The sequence below is a fragment of the Dermacentor silvarum genome, chromosome 2, assembly GCF_013339745.2.
Source record: "Dermacentor silvarum isolate Dsil-2018 chromosome 2, BIME_Dsil_1.4, whole genome shotgun sequence".
Taxonomy (NCBI): domain Eukaryota; kingdom Metazoa; phylum Arthropoda; class Arachnida; order Ixodida; family Ixodidae; genus Dermacentor; species Dermacentor silvarum.
In genome coordinates this window covers 120,308,889-120,324,938 of record NC_051155.1, presented here as the reverse complement: position 1 = coordinate 120,324,938, position 16,050 = coordinate 120,308,889, and the positions used below count along the sequence as shown (strand labels likewise).

General features: G+C 48.2%; 1 protein-coding gene and 1 long non-coding RNA gene across 2 annotated transcripts in view; one reads left to right on the top strand and one right to left on the bottom strand.

Moving 5' to 3' along the window:
* The first annotated feature begins 1,514 nt into the window (after positions 1 to 1,514).
* Positions 1,515 to 16,050, top strand: part of LOC119441710 (glypican-6) — a 184,780-nt gene continuing 170,244 nt past the window's right edge. The window contains exon 1 of the mRNA XM_037706305.2: positions 1,515 to 2,022. Within this exon, the coding sequence (XP_037562233.1) occupies positions 1,863 to 2,022 (160 nt within the window). The 5' untranslated portion in view covers positions 1,515 to 1,862. The remainder of the gene's footprint in view (positions 2,023 to 16,050) is intronic.
* On the bottom strand, positions 11,356 to 15,511 carry LOC119441712 (uncharacterized). The gene is made up of 3 exons (XR_005189985.2): positions 15,377 to 15,511; positions 14,635 to 14,711; positions 11,356 to 13,937 (listed from the first exon to the last, which is right to left on the bottom strand). It is a non-coding gene; the product is annotated as an uncharacterized LOC119441712 (long non-coding RNA).

The window sequence follows — 16,050 nt, the reverse complement described above, 5'->3', positions numbered from 1 at the left end:
GAAATATGGGTGAATTCCAAAGTACATTGACTGTTCAGTTTTTTTTTTTTTTTTTTAGTTGATCGAATTCGTGAGACTCAACGACGCTGCCAACAAAGCGAGACATTTCTATTCTTTCATTAATTTTTTTTTCATGTATGCCGCCTTGTACCGTTGTACACGTTACTATAAGCATCGTGCGTATATTTGCTGAACTTATCATTTTTTTCCTGAGAAGCTTTCTCCGTGACACTTAGCTTCCAAGCATCGTTATAACAAAACGTATAATGAAACACAGCTCGAAAGGTTGTTGTCCGCACAGAAGTTACATTCCTTTCAGAAATTTGAATTATGCAGCAACTCGGGATGGTGTTCTTTTGAACAAGAAGAAAGAGAAACGCGACAAATTTTATCCAACTGAATCAAATATCGAAAAGCAGAGTCTCTGTATTGCTCATAAAAATGTTCGCAGACATAAATGTGGAGATATTGAGCAGAACATTTCGCAACAATGTAACAAACACATAAGTTCTGTTAGGTTTTCAAGCTTAAAATGCAAATGGCATCAACGAAATTTTTCATGCAAATGTAGACGTCAAATAATCCGGCACATCTATCTATCTATCTATCTATCTATCTATCTATCTATCTATCTATCTATCTATCTATCTATCTATCTATCTATCTATCTATCTATCTATCTATCTATCTATCTATCTATCTATCTATCTATCTATCTATCTATCTATCTATCTATCTATCTATCTATCTAAAAATCTTAGTGTTGTGTTTAAGATGCAATAACGCTTGACAAGGACCGCCGGGGGCCATCATTGCAATTTTCATACACGGACCACTGTCTCACAATGCCACGTACTCTGCACATTGATAGCGTTTCATAATATAGGCATTTTTCTGCAGTGTAATTATGTGTGTGTAGTAAATTCAGCGGACAAGAAACACGGCGTCATTCACTAAATCATTTTATCACGAATTGAACAGGCAGGAAAGACCCGCCAAAATATAAGTTGAATACGCCATCAGTAGATGGCGCTACATTAGCTGCCGTTATTTCATTGCTGGTATGTGGCTCGTCCTCAAATGACTGTGTACCATGTGCACTCTAATGAAGAAAATGATTGGCAGGGAAAAAACTTAAATAGGGTGCACAGCTATATCCAGGCTTTGGAAATAAGCTACTGTCAGTAGAAACTGGCATAGAGATGCACGAACTCCTGATGTCGGTTTATCGAACGTGCTGTCCTCTAGTGACCGATAGAAAAAGGTGCTTTCAGACTCGTTTCCTTAGACAGAAATTTGGGAGTGTTTTGCTACTTTTTGCATTAGGAGAGCCTGCGAGGTTTGCCACTATTTGGATGTATAAAAACGGTGAGAAAAGCAGTGTATTGCGTAACAAGTACAGTTTGAACGGCTCCACCGACAGCAGCGCCGCCGCCACTGCCGCCGTTTGACTAGTTTGACGCAGAAAGCACGCGGAGCTCGCTTCTCCTGGCTCGATTCATCGTGCGCTTCGGGCAACCCTGGGCATTGTTGAGCTGAGGAGGCGAAGCGCACTCCTCTCCCGCTTGCATTTGTTCGTGCAGGCGCGTTGAGTGCGGGATGTTGTGCTCCGTTCAAAGGCCCTGATTGTTATTCACGAGAGTGTGCATTGCGGCAGCGATCGCTGCAGGCTGTCGAGCAGAGTCACCGCTCGAAGTTGAAGCACGCTCAAGGAGCAGGCTATGGGATACACCAGGACTACATAGCAATCTCCTCGCATCGGTTCCCGACTGTGCCTGCACGCTACTCGAGTCTGACACGCGCGCGCCTCTCCCTGTGGCGGCCTGGCCCCTCGCGATCGCCTCGAAAGACGCCGCCGAGCAATGGGGAAGCAGAACATGTTTGTGTTCGTGGTCGCCGCTCTGGTCGCGAACTTGTGGCACGGCGCCGAAGCGCAGAGCAGTGAACCCGGCTGCTCGGGCGTCAAGTACGCCTTCCAAGGGAAAGGATTCGAAAACGACGTCCCTTCGCGGGCCATCTCAGGTGAGCCGAGGCGCATGACCGTCCCTTTATCTTGGTACTCCCCGTTTTCTCGGGGCGACAGCCCGCGGATGCGAAGCGAGACACCCGTGGATGTGTGCGTGTTCAGAGGTGTGATCATTCGGATGACTATCACCGTTGGTTACCCATCAACGACAACGGTGACCTGCTGGTTGCGCGAGCCAAATCGGATGCACCCGATACCGGCGAATTTCTTAAACGGACAACCATCGTATCTGATTCTGTGTAATAGCGTTGCGAATGTTTTGTATACCGCTTTAATCGAACCATACGACCCAAACATTCTATCTCGCTTAAAGTAAATTTCTAGCCGTGATTCATAACGGCAGTTTGTAAAGATGATCTACTGGCACGAACGAAACTTGGCACGTTATTTTCGAAGGCATCCGCGGAGTGGTGTCGACAGCGTTCAGCTATGAAATCGTACTTCGCACAGAACTCTAATTTATGCGTAACTCCATGCCTTCGATGATGATCAAATCGCCGTCGCGTCTCGTGAAAGCGCAGATACGATCAAGGCCGTGCTTTGCTGTGAAGCCGGCTTAGCGTAAGTGAAGCCCGCTTAGCAACACAAGAAGGAGTACTTAAGAAAAAAATTCGCCCCGCGCACATTAAGGCGCTTGGAGACTGCTAGGATATTCGAAGCAGCTCAGCCCTCCGGTAAATTCTTGGTATCGTGCATTGTCTTGTGTAGGCTTCATGGGGCTATCATTGAGCTCCTTGAAAAAATCAAATCGATGTCGGCTGTACGGGCACGTTCCCGTAGTCATTTGGTCAACCACTGGCGCGCTACCGCAAACCGTTAGGCAAACTTTGCAGCCTTTTCGTCACTGCCAAGCTCTCCTTTACGTAATTCGTTAAATCTCCATACATATTATCCGAAATGTTCAAACCGTGAGCTAATTGATCAAAACGTACCTGGCATAATAAGAACTTCAATGATGCAAGGAATTCACATTGTTTAGGCGAACGTCCCGAGTTTCAAGGGAACGAGGGCCAAGTATATGCGCATATGTACAGTACAGTAAACAGACTACTTAAGGGACAAATGTACATTTTGGTGACCCAACGGCGCCGCGTACGCTTTGACTCATGACTGGACGCTTTAATAATGGTTCTCTCCGAATCAGACCTACGAGCCGTGCACGAATCTTTAAACTCCGTTGATCACGACCTTCGACCTGTCGGGTCCGCTTGACTTCGGGCATGCAGGCAGTGCCGTGTAGTTTGCAGCAACGCGGAAACAGAGCACTATTGCTGAAAAGAAAACGTCTCGAATTCTCGCACGACTTACTTCAAGACGCGAGCTTGGCGCGGCCATTCATAGCTTGCATTCTATTTCGCGACCAACTCAGAAGGAGGAAACAAGGTGCTTTTCCCTTCTTGCAAGTATACTTAGAATGCAGTTTACGGGTATACGTGTTAAACCATTAACCATTACGTACAGAAATTTTAGGTGGCAATAGGGACTCTCTCTATGAAGGGCCGTTATTGCGAAAGCATTGTCGCATTAGTTTCATAAAATAATGCTGACAGAAGTTCGATACATAAGGAAGTTCGATATATCGAAATCGCCAATAGCGTCTTGTCTGGCCCCCTTGCTCAACATAGGCAACATACACACAATGCTAAAACCGATGCTGGCGCAGGAAGAAAAAAAAAAAGAAAAGAAAAAGGCAGGGGCGATTTAGCGCCAAATGCTAGAGATATGCGTTAGCGTTACGTAGCACCCATTTGGGTGCCCGGATCCATGAGTGAAACCGCGCTCACCACAATGCGAAGTATTATTCAGAAGCTCACTCGACGCACGACCCGTGTCTCTATAGGAGCGAATTGCAACTGACGGTGGTCAGTTGTGGGTATATATATATACGCTCTTTAAAGCCCATCCCCTCTCCACCTCTACCACGGGACCGGCGTCTCGCACTTCACACACATACACTTTTTTCCACTATGACACTCGCAATGCTGGCGCATTAATAAATATTCTAAAGTGCAGTGCGCTCGCCTGGATCTTTTCATTCCTGCATGCCTCTGCGTCTGTTCATGGGCTGTTTAATGATCATCTGCACAACTTGCCTTGCTTGTCAAATATAGGCGCTTTAATTTTTCCCCCTGTCATCCTGTGATGCTTATCAGTCAGTTCGAGAGCTATTCAGCCATCCGTGCCATTTCCGGATATCAGCAAAACACGGAATGACCCTGCAGTTGCCGTTACGTGGGGGCCGTTTACGTATAGAAGTTCGCATCTAAAGACGAGAAAATCCTCTCGTTAACAGCACATGTTTCCGAGGCGGTATATCGCGAATATTCAGCCCACATTCGTGACACGCATCCTCCAACGCGCAGCATTCAATAATTAAAAAGCGGGCGGCGCGGTACAGCGACCGGTGGTGGAAGCGACCGTCGGCTGGTCACTTTTCGTATACAGCGCAGCGGCGTTATCCGGTCCCGCGCTTCACACGCACATGGCCGGAACGCGGGACGTGCGCCGGGCGCTTAATTGGCTCGTCGAGCGGCCTGCGCTGTGTGAGAGATGGAAGGGTTGAAGGGGGGGTCGAAGAGAAGGGGGGCTTGGTCGGAAGATCGACGCTCGGCTTTCCAGCCGCGGTCCGGTTGCTTCCCAAACACGGAGGAGGCATCTCAGCCGATTGCGTCTGTTTGCTTCGGCCGACCGCCTCCACCCCTCTTGTTCTCTCGTCTGTCGACCGCGCGTCCAGCTGATGTGTGTGTGTGTGTGTGTGTGTGTGTGTGTGTGTGTGTGTGTGTGTGTGTGTGTGTGTGTGTGTGTGTGTGTGTGTGTGTGGTGTGTGTGGTGTGTGTGTGTGTGTGTGTGTGTGTGTGTGTGTGTGTGTGTGTGTGGGGTGGGAATGCGTGGCCGCCTATTACTCTAATGGCGGAACGTTTAGAAACCGAGCTGCGGCCGGCCTGCCTGCCGGCAGGGACACGGCGGCGCATGCCGTCGTCGTGTTTTCGCATTTTGTTTCGAGCGAGCACTCTAGAAGCGAAATGCGTCGTCGACGCTTTGCGGGAAAGCCTGCCTGCTCGGGACCCGACCGCCTCTCCCTTCGCGTCGCATCTGTACCGCGGTGTGCTGCGTACGCGAACGAGTGCTTCTCGGTAACGCTGTTTGCGGCGTTCGTAATCGCAACGACCAGTGACAGCTGGCTGGCCGTCCCGCCCTTTCTTTGGACACTTTCCAGCGAGCCATTGGGCAGCTGTAATTGCGACCGGGTCTTGGCGACGTTTCGAGGACGCCAGACTCGGCAAGAAATCACCTGGAGCCCCGGAATCGAATGCGTTACAGTTGTCGTGGACGTCGCGCTTTCGAGATTGCGTGCCAAAACTCAGTGCTGTGAGAGCGAACGTGCCGCTGTCGGTTCATCTTATTCATTCTGAATCGCCAGGCCGACTGACGACTTAATGGGGACTCACGTGCGTCTAGATGGTATAGAAAACACGGCGTAACATTTGTGTTTCGATAACAGTGTATATCCCCACCGTCCACCGGTCGGAAACGTAACCGTGGCAGAGAGAACGTAAAGAACGCACTGCGGGAAATGGATTTCCGGATCGTTATTTACGTGCTTTGGTTTCATTATATTTCCCGTTTCGTTCGTTCATTCATTTTTTTTTTCACATCATTTTCGGTCATCGCTGCATACTCACCGTATTCGCTGCTCTCGGAGCAGATTTTTTCGCCAACGGACACGTTTTGGTGGCGAACAACAGCAAAACGAGCGAAAGCGATCCAGGCAAGCGAGTGAGAGCTAGGCTGAGTCACGTACGTCAGAATGCAGGGTCGAGGGCACGACCGAGTTTGCTCTTTTCTCCCCTGACTCTCGCGATCTCTCCTTCTCCCTCGTATTGTTTTCATTATCGGCGCGCGTAAAGTTCCTGTTTCGCGCAACACCCATCTGCAGGGGCCAGCGGGGCGAACGCGAGAGAAACGCTATGTAGCGGCTGAAACAGGGCGCGGCTGCAGTAGAGCAAGCGAGCAGCAGTTTCCGAAATTCCTGCCATTCTTCGACGCAACTCAGGCGCGCGCAGTGGCGGAGAAAACTTTGCAATAGGAGACAAACCGGGCGTGCAACGTGGGCCCGCTCTTCCCTCGTGCCCTTGGAGACGTGCGTGTATCGCTGTTTCGAAAAAGGACCCGAGAAGAGAAAGAAGCAAAGGCGAACTATGGAATAAAAAGAAAGGAAAAAAAATTAAGAAAGAGGAAGAAATTTTAACACAATCACCGGAGTGAACAAGCGCAGGGCGGAGGAGAGGAAGCGTTGGAAAAAAAAAATAAAGAAATAAAAAAAGCAGGAACTCCGGCAGAGAGGGAGAGATAGAGAGAGAGGGAATGATGGTAAGGAGGAGAAGGAGAGAAGAAGAAGCGGGCGAGGAGAAGCATTTATTACCTCGCAGCGGCGCGTACAGAAAAGGAGATTTTCTATTACATCTCCATCCTATTATCTCTTTGCTCGCTGCCCGCGCTTCCAGTGTTTGCGCTCTGAGCTGCCTGCTGGCTTGCTTGCTGCTCCGACGACGACGAGCGGCGTTTCGCGAGTGCCGGTGTAAAAAGAGGAGGCTGGGGAGGAGCAGCAATAATACGTTTCCGTTTCGGCGGCTGCCTGTCCACCGGCAAATTAGGCATCGATTCCCGTTCAAGACGGCGCCGGGAGCACACGGCGCGACGAAGGACCGTGCCGGAACGGTGTTCGGGAATTAGAGTGGATATGGTGTGCGTACGTGAAGTGCGTGTGTGTGTGTGTTCGCGGCTGTGAAGAAGGCGGGAAGGTCCCACTGGGAGGGGGATTTTCACGATGCGTGTGATGAGGTCCACAGTACACTGTGAACGCCTGAGAGGAGGAAAGGGGGGGGGGAGAGAGGGGAGCTCATAGGGACGGGAAGATCGCGTTGCTCTTATCAGAAAGAGTCTCTGAAGAGGCGCTCCGCTCCAGCTTCGGGGCACTCTGGGTTATCTCCCTTCCTGTGGGGAGGTAGCGCGCGAAGCCCTATAAACACAACACACCGCTGCGTGGCTAGCCTATAGATTCAAGGTACAGTAGAGTGAGATAGTGTGACAGGTGGCTTCGCATATTCGTGCGCGCGCGCAACACTGCATGGTCCGGTCGAGTACGTCATTGTGAGAATCCTCGGCTTTATATTTGCTCCTGTGGTCTCTCCTCCTCTCTCCCCTCTTTCCCCTCTCTGCCGAAAAACACATGCGACAGTACGGGCGCAGCACGGCTCACTGACTAGCTCAAACTAAGATTTTATTTGTACGCCTACGTACCCAGAAAAGCCAAAGATTGGGAGAGCCTCAATCCCGGGCCGAGGTGTTGACGACACGACTGATCTCCATCGAAACCACTGCAAAAATGTCACTTGTAGAAATGTTATCGCGGGGAATATGGCTCCTTATCTGGCGGAGCACACCATCCTACAAAGCCGATCCGGGTATTAGTGCATACTGTATACAGTGCGCGGTGACAAGAACTTGTCGAAAACGATAGTCTTTCGATTCGCTATACACGTGCTTCGAAACGAGCCTATAGAAAGGAAGAACTGTGGCCGTGTCTCTCTGCTTACGAATCTGTATACCGCGCGGCGCCCTTCGGCTTTCCGTGGCTCGAAGATTGGATCATCGAGGCCCTCGTGCTTCGCACAGTGCACTTCGTTCGAGACGGCTTGCTCTCGCTTGTTTGCTGCTTTTGCAGGTGATAGCTTTTTTTTTTTTTTCACCGGAACGCGCGAAACGCCACCGCGTCGCCGTCCGTGGTGGCGCGGAGGGAGGTCGTGTTTGAAGGCGAGAGAGATTGCGAAGGAAAAAAATAATAACCTGGGGAGCAGCAGGAGCCAACGAAGCCAATTTCGCACAATACCGGGGAGACACATTAATCATCGCGCCGCCGTGGACCCTTCCTTCTTTGCCTGTGTGTGTGTGTGTATGTACGCGTATGTGTACTTGCGTGTGGGCAAACTCGAGCGCGAGTACAAGGCGCGGGTGGCTCTCGGAAATCCCGTAATGATGCGCGTAGTCGCCGCACCATGTCAAGGTTGAAGGGAAAAAAAATACTTCTCACATTGTTTAGAGATTTGAACCGTGTGCGAACCGCGTCCATAAAGCTTGCAGAGAGACAGGGAGAGAGAGAAAGCGTTATTGAATAATCGTAATCGTGAGCCCCTCAGTATGAGGGTGAGGTCGCTCGCATTATAGCCGATTCTATTTAAGCGGTCAGGTGTACTGTTGGTCACGGTAAGGTCCTTGAAAAATACAGGGACCTTAGGTCACGGTTGGATGTAGCGTCAGTCGGCCACTCGGCGGAGGAAAGTAGGTTTAGTTGATTTTTGGGAGGGAGTGATGGAGGTGAAAAAAAAAATAATCATTGTTAAAGGATATGTGTTGCGTCAGATGTCCGTTGCATAAATTACATTGTGGTGGGAAAGAGTTATCATCCTGTGCAGAAAAAAAATGTACCATCGCGACCCGTGTATAGCCCTATACGTAGGTGCGTTTTGTATTTGCCGATGTATTTGCCTTTGTGAACACACACACACACACTCACACAGACACACACACACACACCTAATTAAGAAAGCGGAAACCTGGTTTTGATCCGTGTGTAATAGCGGCCCTCCATTCTCTGAAACATACCATAAGCAATGCAGGAAAGCGTGACTATACAGGCGTCTGTGCGGTAGTAGGGCAGCGTTTATAATGGGAAGAAGTTGGGCGTCCCGCGTTACGAGGTCTTCGAAGCTGTCTTAACTACACCTCCGGCCTCGCCACTGCGTGCATCGGAAGAAGAAAGTTCGAGTGAGTAACGGTCTATAGGAAGCCGCCCATCATATATAGGGGGAAAACATCGACAGCGAGAAAGGGGGGCCAGAAGAATTGGCCCGGAGGTGAAAATGAGAGAACAGCAAAATTTGTCGCCTGTCTTTGACAGCGAGTCCGAGACGTTGTTCTCTCTCTCACTATCTGTCTCCTCCTCACCGTGGAGCACTTCTCCGTGATGCGCGCTGTATTGCTTCGACCCCGCGCGCAGCGGCGACGGCGTTGCACCACGCTACGCGCAACGTGCTCGTGCTTTCAAAGCTTCGAGAGGGACCCCCCCCCCCCCCCCCCCCCCCCCTTGTCGCGTCGTGCACTTGTCGCTGTTTTGCCCCCTTTTGTCTCAGGCGAAATTGAAATCGATTGGGTGGGCGTGCGGCTATTCGTGTCTCCTTTGCTTGTCGTTGCTTTCTTTAATTTCTTTTCTTTTATTTTTTTTCCTATTTTTGTGCAACAAACGAAGCGATCGAGTTGTTGTGGTTGCCTCGGTGCAGTTCAGAAGTTTGAAGTGAAAGTAGGAAGGGGGATAAGAGAAACGACAAATAAAAAAAAAAAAGAAGAAATGCACTATAGAAGCGCGTTGGAGAAGTAGAAAACGAAATGCCGCGCGCGCGAGACACTTTAATTCACGCGAATGTAAGGACGCGCCAGCGTCGATACGGTGGCTTGGGCCATCTTCTCGCATAAGAAAAAAAAAAAAAAGAAGGTGGTAGTAAGCAGAGCCATAACGCGGCGAAACCGCGGTACTACGAGAATCGAAGCGGCCGTATAGAACGAGCTGCTGCTCGACGTCGTCTGGCAGTCGGCTGCAGCGGCGAAAAACTTGTGTGACTCTGCAAAAAATGCCATCGTCGATGGTCTGCGTTTGTCGCTGTTCGCATATTTTTTTTCCCCCCAACGCGTTGCTTTTTTAACTGCGGCCTCCTCCACTATAGCACGCTGCCGTTATACTGCGCTCCTGAAACCACCGACGAAGCGTCTTGCTCTAAACGGAGGAGGTCGCCTGCAGCTCGCGTAAAATAGCCGAACAGTTCGCTTTTCACTCGATCGTGTTATTTGATGGGTTTCCTTACTTTGTCCTGCTTTCTTTCTTTCTTTCTTTCTTTCTTTCTTTCTTTCTTTCTTTCTTTCTTTCTTTCTTTCTTTCTTTCTTTTCTTTTTTCTTTCTTTCTTTCTTTCCTCGCTTCCTTCTCTCCTGTGTATAATGCGTGTGTCTTAATCTCGCATTCGCCCCTGCTCGCAGACTTAGCGTGGCCTATGCGTGGTTTCATTTTTTCCCCTTTCTCTCTTTCTCTGTCGCTCTCTCTCTCTCTCTCTCTCTCTTTCGAGAAAATGCGATTTGTTTCTTGGCTGAAGGCAACTTAAGAAGGCGGGCAGAACTTTGCAAAAGTAAAATCGAAGGAGAGTGTGTATGTACAGGAGGAGACGTTAGTGGGCTTTTTACGAGCGCCATCCCTTCCCTCGCCTCCTGTCCGGAGAAGCAGCAGCGCAGGCCGCACAGAGATCGCGTGCGGGCTATGTTTTGTGGGTCCATATAAGGCCTCTTGGTGATGGTGGTGTGCTGTGTTTGTGTGTCTCTAGCACCAGCACGGTTCCTCGTACTATACATGGGGCTCTCCGGGTGTCTGTTTGTGCACTACATAGCGCTGCGTGTATTGGCTCGAGCTTCTCTATTTTAGCTGTGTCTTCTGCGGCTCCTGTACTAGCTTTTCGCCTTTACTTTTTTTCCCCCTTCCTGTTTGAACAATATTTTGTGCGCATTACACTCTTAGAAGTGACAGAGTGCTGGCAACTCTCTTTGCGAGAGTAAACGCTTGTCCCATATTTCACTCTCTTTTCAAGAGTGCTGGCAACTCTCTGCTGCCTAGAGCAGGCATACTCTCCCGCACGGAGTACTGGAACTCGCCTGTAGGAGAGTGAACGAGCTCCATCAACGGAGTGAAGCGGAGTTTCTGCAATGGAGTACATATGCTCTTTGCGGGAGTTTAAGCACTCTTGCCGCTGTAGAGTTACGCTACTCCTTCAGAGAGTTTTAAGATTCCATCTAGGCTAGAGTGGGTGAACTCCCTCGGAGAGTTATCACGAGCAACTTTTTACTCCCTTACAGAGTTTCACAATGCCATTAGGCTAGAGTGCATGGACTCCCTCTTAGAGTTGCATAACTCTTAGGATAAGCATTTCCCTACTCTCCAAAGGAATCCTGATACTCTGCGATACAGCGTGCCTTTACTCCACTGTACGAACCATCAAATTAAGCCTAAATGGCTGGTTGCAACTTTTGTTGAAAGCATTCTGCTAACCTTGAACATAGCGACATTTTCCCCAAAACACATCCTGGAAAGTGGTTTTCACGTGGAGAGAACAAGCTTTCTCCCCATATAACAGAGCATTTTTAGAGCACTTTTTCATGTAGCCACAGTGTTCGCGTTCGTCCGAGCTCATTGCATTGCAGGGCCCTTACGACAAAAACAGTGCATAACAAGGCATAGAAAGCACAAAGAAAACAACCAGCATGTTTATTTACAATTTACATGTGTATTTACAATTGACACTATACAATTTGTACTGTAAAAAAAATACACAATCACATGAGCACTTAAAAACACACACACAAAGGAATGGAAGAGCCATTTCACCTTTCAGCGCAGTGACAAATGTACATTATTCAGCATATGGTGCAAGCACGAAGAACAGGGATGATGGCTATATACAAATGAGAACGATGAAGTACGTTAAATGCGCTTACACCAATTGCCCACCCTCGTGGAAGCGCCAACCTGGCCGCAATCTAAAGACCGGCTGAACAGGGAATAAAGTGCTTCATGTGAGAGACGTGAACGATTTCTGCAGTACGACGACGGCAGTCCGCGACCGAGTGAAGCGGAGCGACTATAGTTCACTGCGGAAGTTTTTTGCAAGATGGTGTAGGGCCTAATGTACCGGTGAAGGAATTTCTCGCAAAGTCCAGAGGTTCGAACTGGCGTCCATAAGACCCTCATCCTCTAAGCCTGACACATTTAGGTATTCTTTGTCTCCACAAACAATATCTGACTAGAACCATGCATTTCCCCAGTGCCTATGAAAGTTGTGTCTTTTATTGCGAGAGCAATTATATGGACACTTCAACCAGATTTCTGCTGTCGCCGTGAGGTTCCGTATAGATTCCAAGGGCGATAAAATCGTCGCCGCGCGCCATATGTGCGAGCGAAAGCATGCGGGAAAGCAAACGCGACCGTCCCGCAAAAGGCCGTGGGGGTATGGGAGGGAGGGAGGGAGGCGGTGCTCCAGCACCAAAGGCCTATCTTGCCACTCAATCTCCCACGCGCAAGCAAGAAACGGGATGAGGGGGGGCAGCTTCTCCTCTGCCAACAACTTCTCTGCACTTTGCCCGGCGGTCACCCGCACCGTCTCTTATCTCCACACGGCTCTGACCTTTGTATGCGCTGTGCATTCGCGGCTCCGTTTCCATTGAAGCGATAGACTGCGCGAACTTGCGCTTGCTGCCAGCGTTTTGATAGTCGTTGGCTGCGGTCATTCAGTGTGATCTATTCATGTTTGCTTGTGCGCGTGACACCACGATTGTTAATTCAGTTAGCAAGACAATGTGTCCAAGTTTGTGCAGCCGATAAAACTACTATCCCTACTCCAAATAGCTCTCTACTAATTTGCTATCGCAATTGATGCTTCGCCTTTCGGGCCAAACTGCGACATTTTTTTATGCATTTGTATAAACACTCGTGTTATTCTGTGTATTACACTCACCCTGCTTGGGCTTCCATGTCCCCAGTATTTTATAAACAAATAAAAATAGTGCGATACAAACTGCAACTAGAAACAAACATTTGCATGTGTCGTGCTTCAAGCAGAAAAAAAAAAGATTGCGCAACAAGGATATGCTCTATAGGACAAGCAACACTAAACCGAAACTCGAGTGGATGTCAAGCAAGGAAAAAAAAAGGCTGCTTCTGTACGGGGTACGGCAGGGGAGGGAAGCCACTTGCAGATACTAGTGGAGGCAAGGAGAGAGTGCGCGTTGACTTTGATGTTCGCCTACTTAAAATATGCAATGGGGCCTGCTGAGGGGTCTTCTCTTGCCTATGCAGACCATTAGTAAGCTCCTAAGGATAAAGAAGCTGTGCTGGTCATGGGACAAATATTTGTTCTGGAAATTTCACCGTGCAGGTCCTGCGGGAAATGTTCTTACTCTACAGGAAATGGTTGAAGGGATGGAATATCTGCAAATTGCCCGCCATGGTTGCTTAGTGGCTATGTTGTTGAGCTGCTACACAAGGTGGCAGGATCGAATTCTGGCCATAGTGGCTCCATTTCGATGCGGGCGAAATACAAGAACGCCAGGGTACTTATATTTAGGTGCACGTTAAGAACTCCAGGTGGTCCAAATTTTCCGGAGTCCCCCACTATGGTGTGCCTCATAATCCGATTGTGGTTTTGGCTTGTAAAACCCCTTATTTTTATTATTTGCAAATTGTTGTTAGCAAGGCTTGTGGGTTGTTTTGTTTTAGCAATCGTAGCCGCAATGTCATCACACCAACAAGCCTGGCTAACTAGCACTTGCAGGTATGGCATCCCTTTAACCATGTCCCAATGACATGGAGATAACAGGCTCAACAGGACCTGCAGAATGAAGTTCACAGGACAAACGTTTCTCGCACGACCAGTCGGGCCTTACCCTTTGGAGCTTGAAAACAGGCTGCCTGGGCAAGACGTTTAAAAATCAGATGCATTAGGAACTATAAAAGAAATAAATACTGCTCTCTGATTAATCATTTCATGCGCTGTCAATGGCAGTTGCTGCCTTGACAACGCATGGCAGAAGGCTGCTAGGCTCCATGCCCATCAATGTCTCGAGCAGAAGAAAGGTTCGCTTTGCTTTTTGTGCATACTGGACATTAAATGCCCAATATGCAGCAAGAAGCAAAGCGAACCCATCTGTTATGTCAACGGCTGTAAGTTTAAGGTCCTCAAATGTCACCAAAAAAGTGCTCGAAGCCTCAGGCTTGTCGCCAGAATAAAAAAGATGTGGGTGTGCAGACATGGCTCCTGGCACCTGCAGGTAGAAGGAGAAAAAAAAAGTGACTCGCAGCAGAGGAATTTTTTTCACATGAATCACATTCAGCTAATGGGAGCAATACTAATGGATCAATATGTGCACAGATAATTCTGCTGTACCAGAAAATGGCACTGGCAGCAAAGCAGCTACAGTATATAGCAGGAGAAAAAAAGAGACGACGAAAAGTTGAGGTATGAGATGTTAGGGTAATTCAGGCACAGCCCACACGGCCAGCAGCTAATAGGGCCACAGAGTCGAACAAAAATAGCAATACTATTCAGGTTTTGATATGTAGCTAGCCATGTCACCAATGCCTCCCAATCCAGAAGTTGCTGATCACACCACACTGCAGGACAAGCTGAACTTAATCCTTAATGTCTGCGCCAGTGGCAATTAAAGGAAGTGTCAATTGGCTTACAAAGAAACATGCAATAATTTGGCTTCGCTGCACAGCCAACTTTTGCTGTTTGCCAGGGGATGAAGATTTAGTACATGCATTGACTGTACTTTTGTAGATTGGTAGTGACATGGCAATACTCGAGGTACAGACTGACCAGCTTGTTCATGCAGCAATGCTTTCACAAGCACAGATACTTTCACTTTTGTCATCACTACCGTTTTTTTACATCACTGCAAAACATTTCCCAATGAGGGTGCTTATATACATGGTGCAGAATAAGTGTAGTATGCATACCAGTGGCGAAAGAATAGCACTGGGGTCTTCCTTTACAATCCGTGGAAGGCTTGTCAGCACTGCCACCACATATGAATCTGAAAAAAAGTGCACGAGAAATAATTGGATTTTGAGCAGCTGCAAACAAGTTACACTGCAAACAAGTTAGCAAGGTAATGCAAGGAAGAATACAATTAGCAATTCTTATTACTGAGCAAATGAGTATGTCGTAATTGTAGCCAAAGTGAGGACACTTGTTAAAGGGGCCCTAAAACACTTGCAACTTGGTGAAGAAACAGTACCACGCAAAAGACAATTTAACACCCAAGCCAAAAATGTGCATCACTCACTTGCATATGGCAGGAAATGTACAATATTCCTCCAATATTATTAACTTGTGCTTTCAGGTGGATATTTAAATTCCCACCATGCTTTGGCCACTCGTAGAACGCCACAGAGGCATTCTGCTGATGGCCAGATTCCTCAAGAAGTTACAAGAAATTGTTACTTTAGCAGAAAAAAAAAATCGTGAATTACAAGATTTTACTTGGCTAAAAGCATTATTCCAGTCTTTAGCAACAGTCATCTGCTTGACATGGTAAAAGATCCTGTCACCACTAATGTTTTGCTGGCTGCCAATTTTACGTGGCATTTGTGTGCTCCAGTTTGCTATTATGCCAAGGAATCGTATTGAAAGCATTTGCAATCATTTGAACACAGCCCAAGGTGCGATTGGTTTGTCACTTTGAGGTTAAGAACTTACTGCTGTCGTCAAGGTCTTCAACATGCAGTTTGGAGCCTTTCTGCAGGACGCTCAGGATCCTGTCCCCCCTTCTTTCGATGAGGTCTCCTAGGGACTCTCTTGCAAAGGTCCCTGTGAGCCGCTGAAACTCATTGTGGAGCTGGAAAAGTGAAGGCGATACACAGCACTGACTTCAATGATAGTTGGTCAGGTCAGTTCTTCCATACTTATGGCTATAAATTTCATACTGATGTCAAAAGTAGGCAATATGAACATAAAGCAGCTTAAAGTGCAATAAACAGCACTGTAGGTCTTGGAATTAGCAGACACCCAAAGATCTCCAATATACATTATGGCATTACTTAGGTTGTATATATGGTACAGTCCCAATAATAGTTTCAGAATTGGGGCCCCAAGCCGCGTTGCGTTGGTGCCTCTTGGGATTGGAGGAGCATCGGAGTTTTAAAATTGGGCCCAGAGCAGCGTTGGGTTGCGCGCTCGGGTCAAAAGACACTGACCCGAGTGCAGCTAGCCTCTTCTTGCATTGCACCGAGTCTTTTGCCTCTAAGAACGCCGAAAATCACCCAGCACACTGGCAAGTTTTCTCTGCAACCAACTTGATTGAGTGATCCGAGCTCTCGATGACTGCTGCTCGTATGTCTCTCTTGGCTATCACACGACTGCTCTTCGCCCGT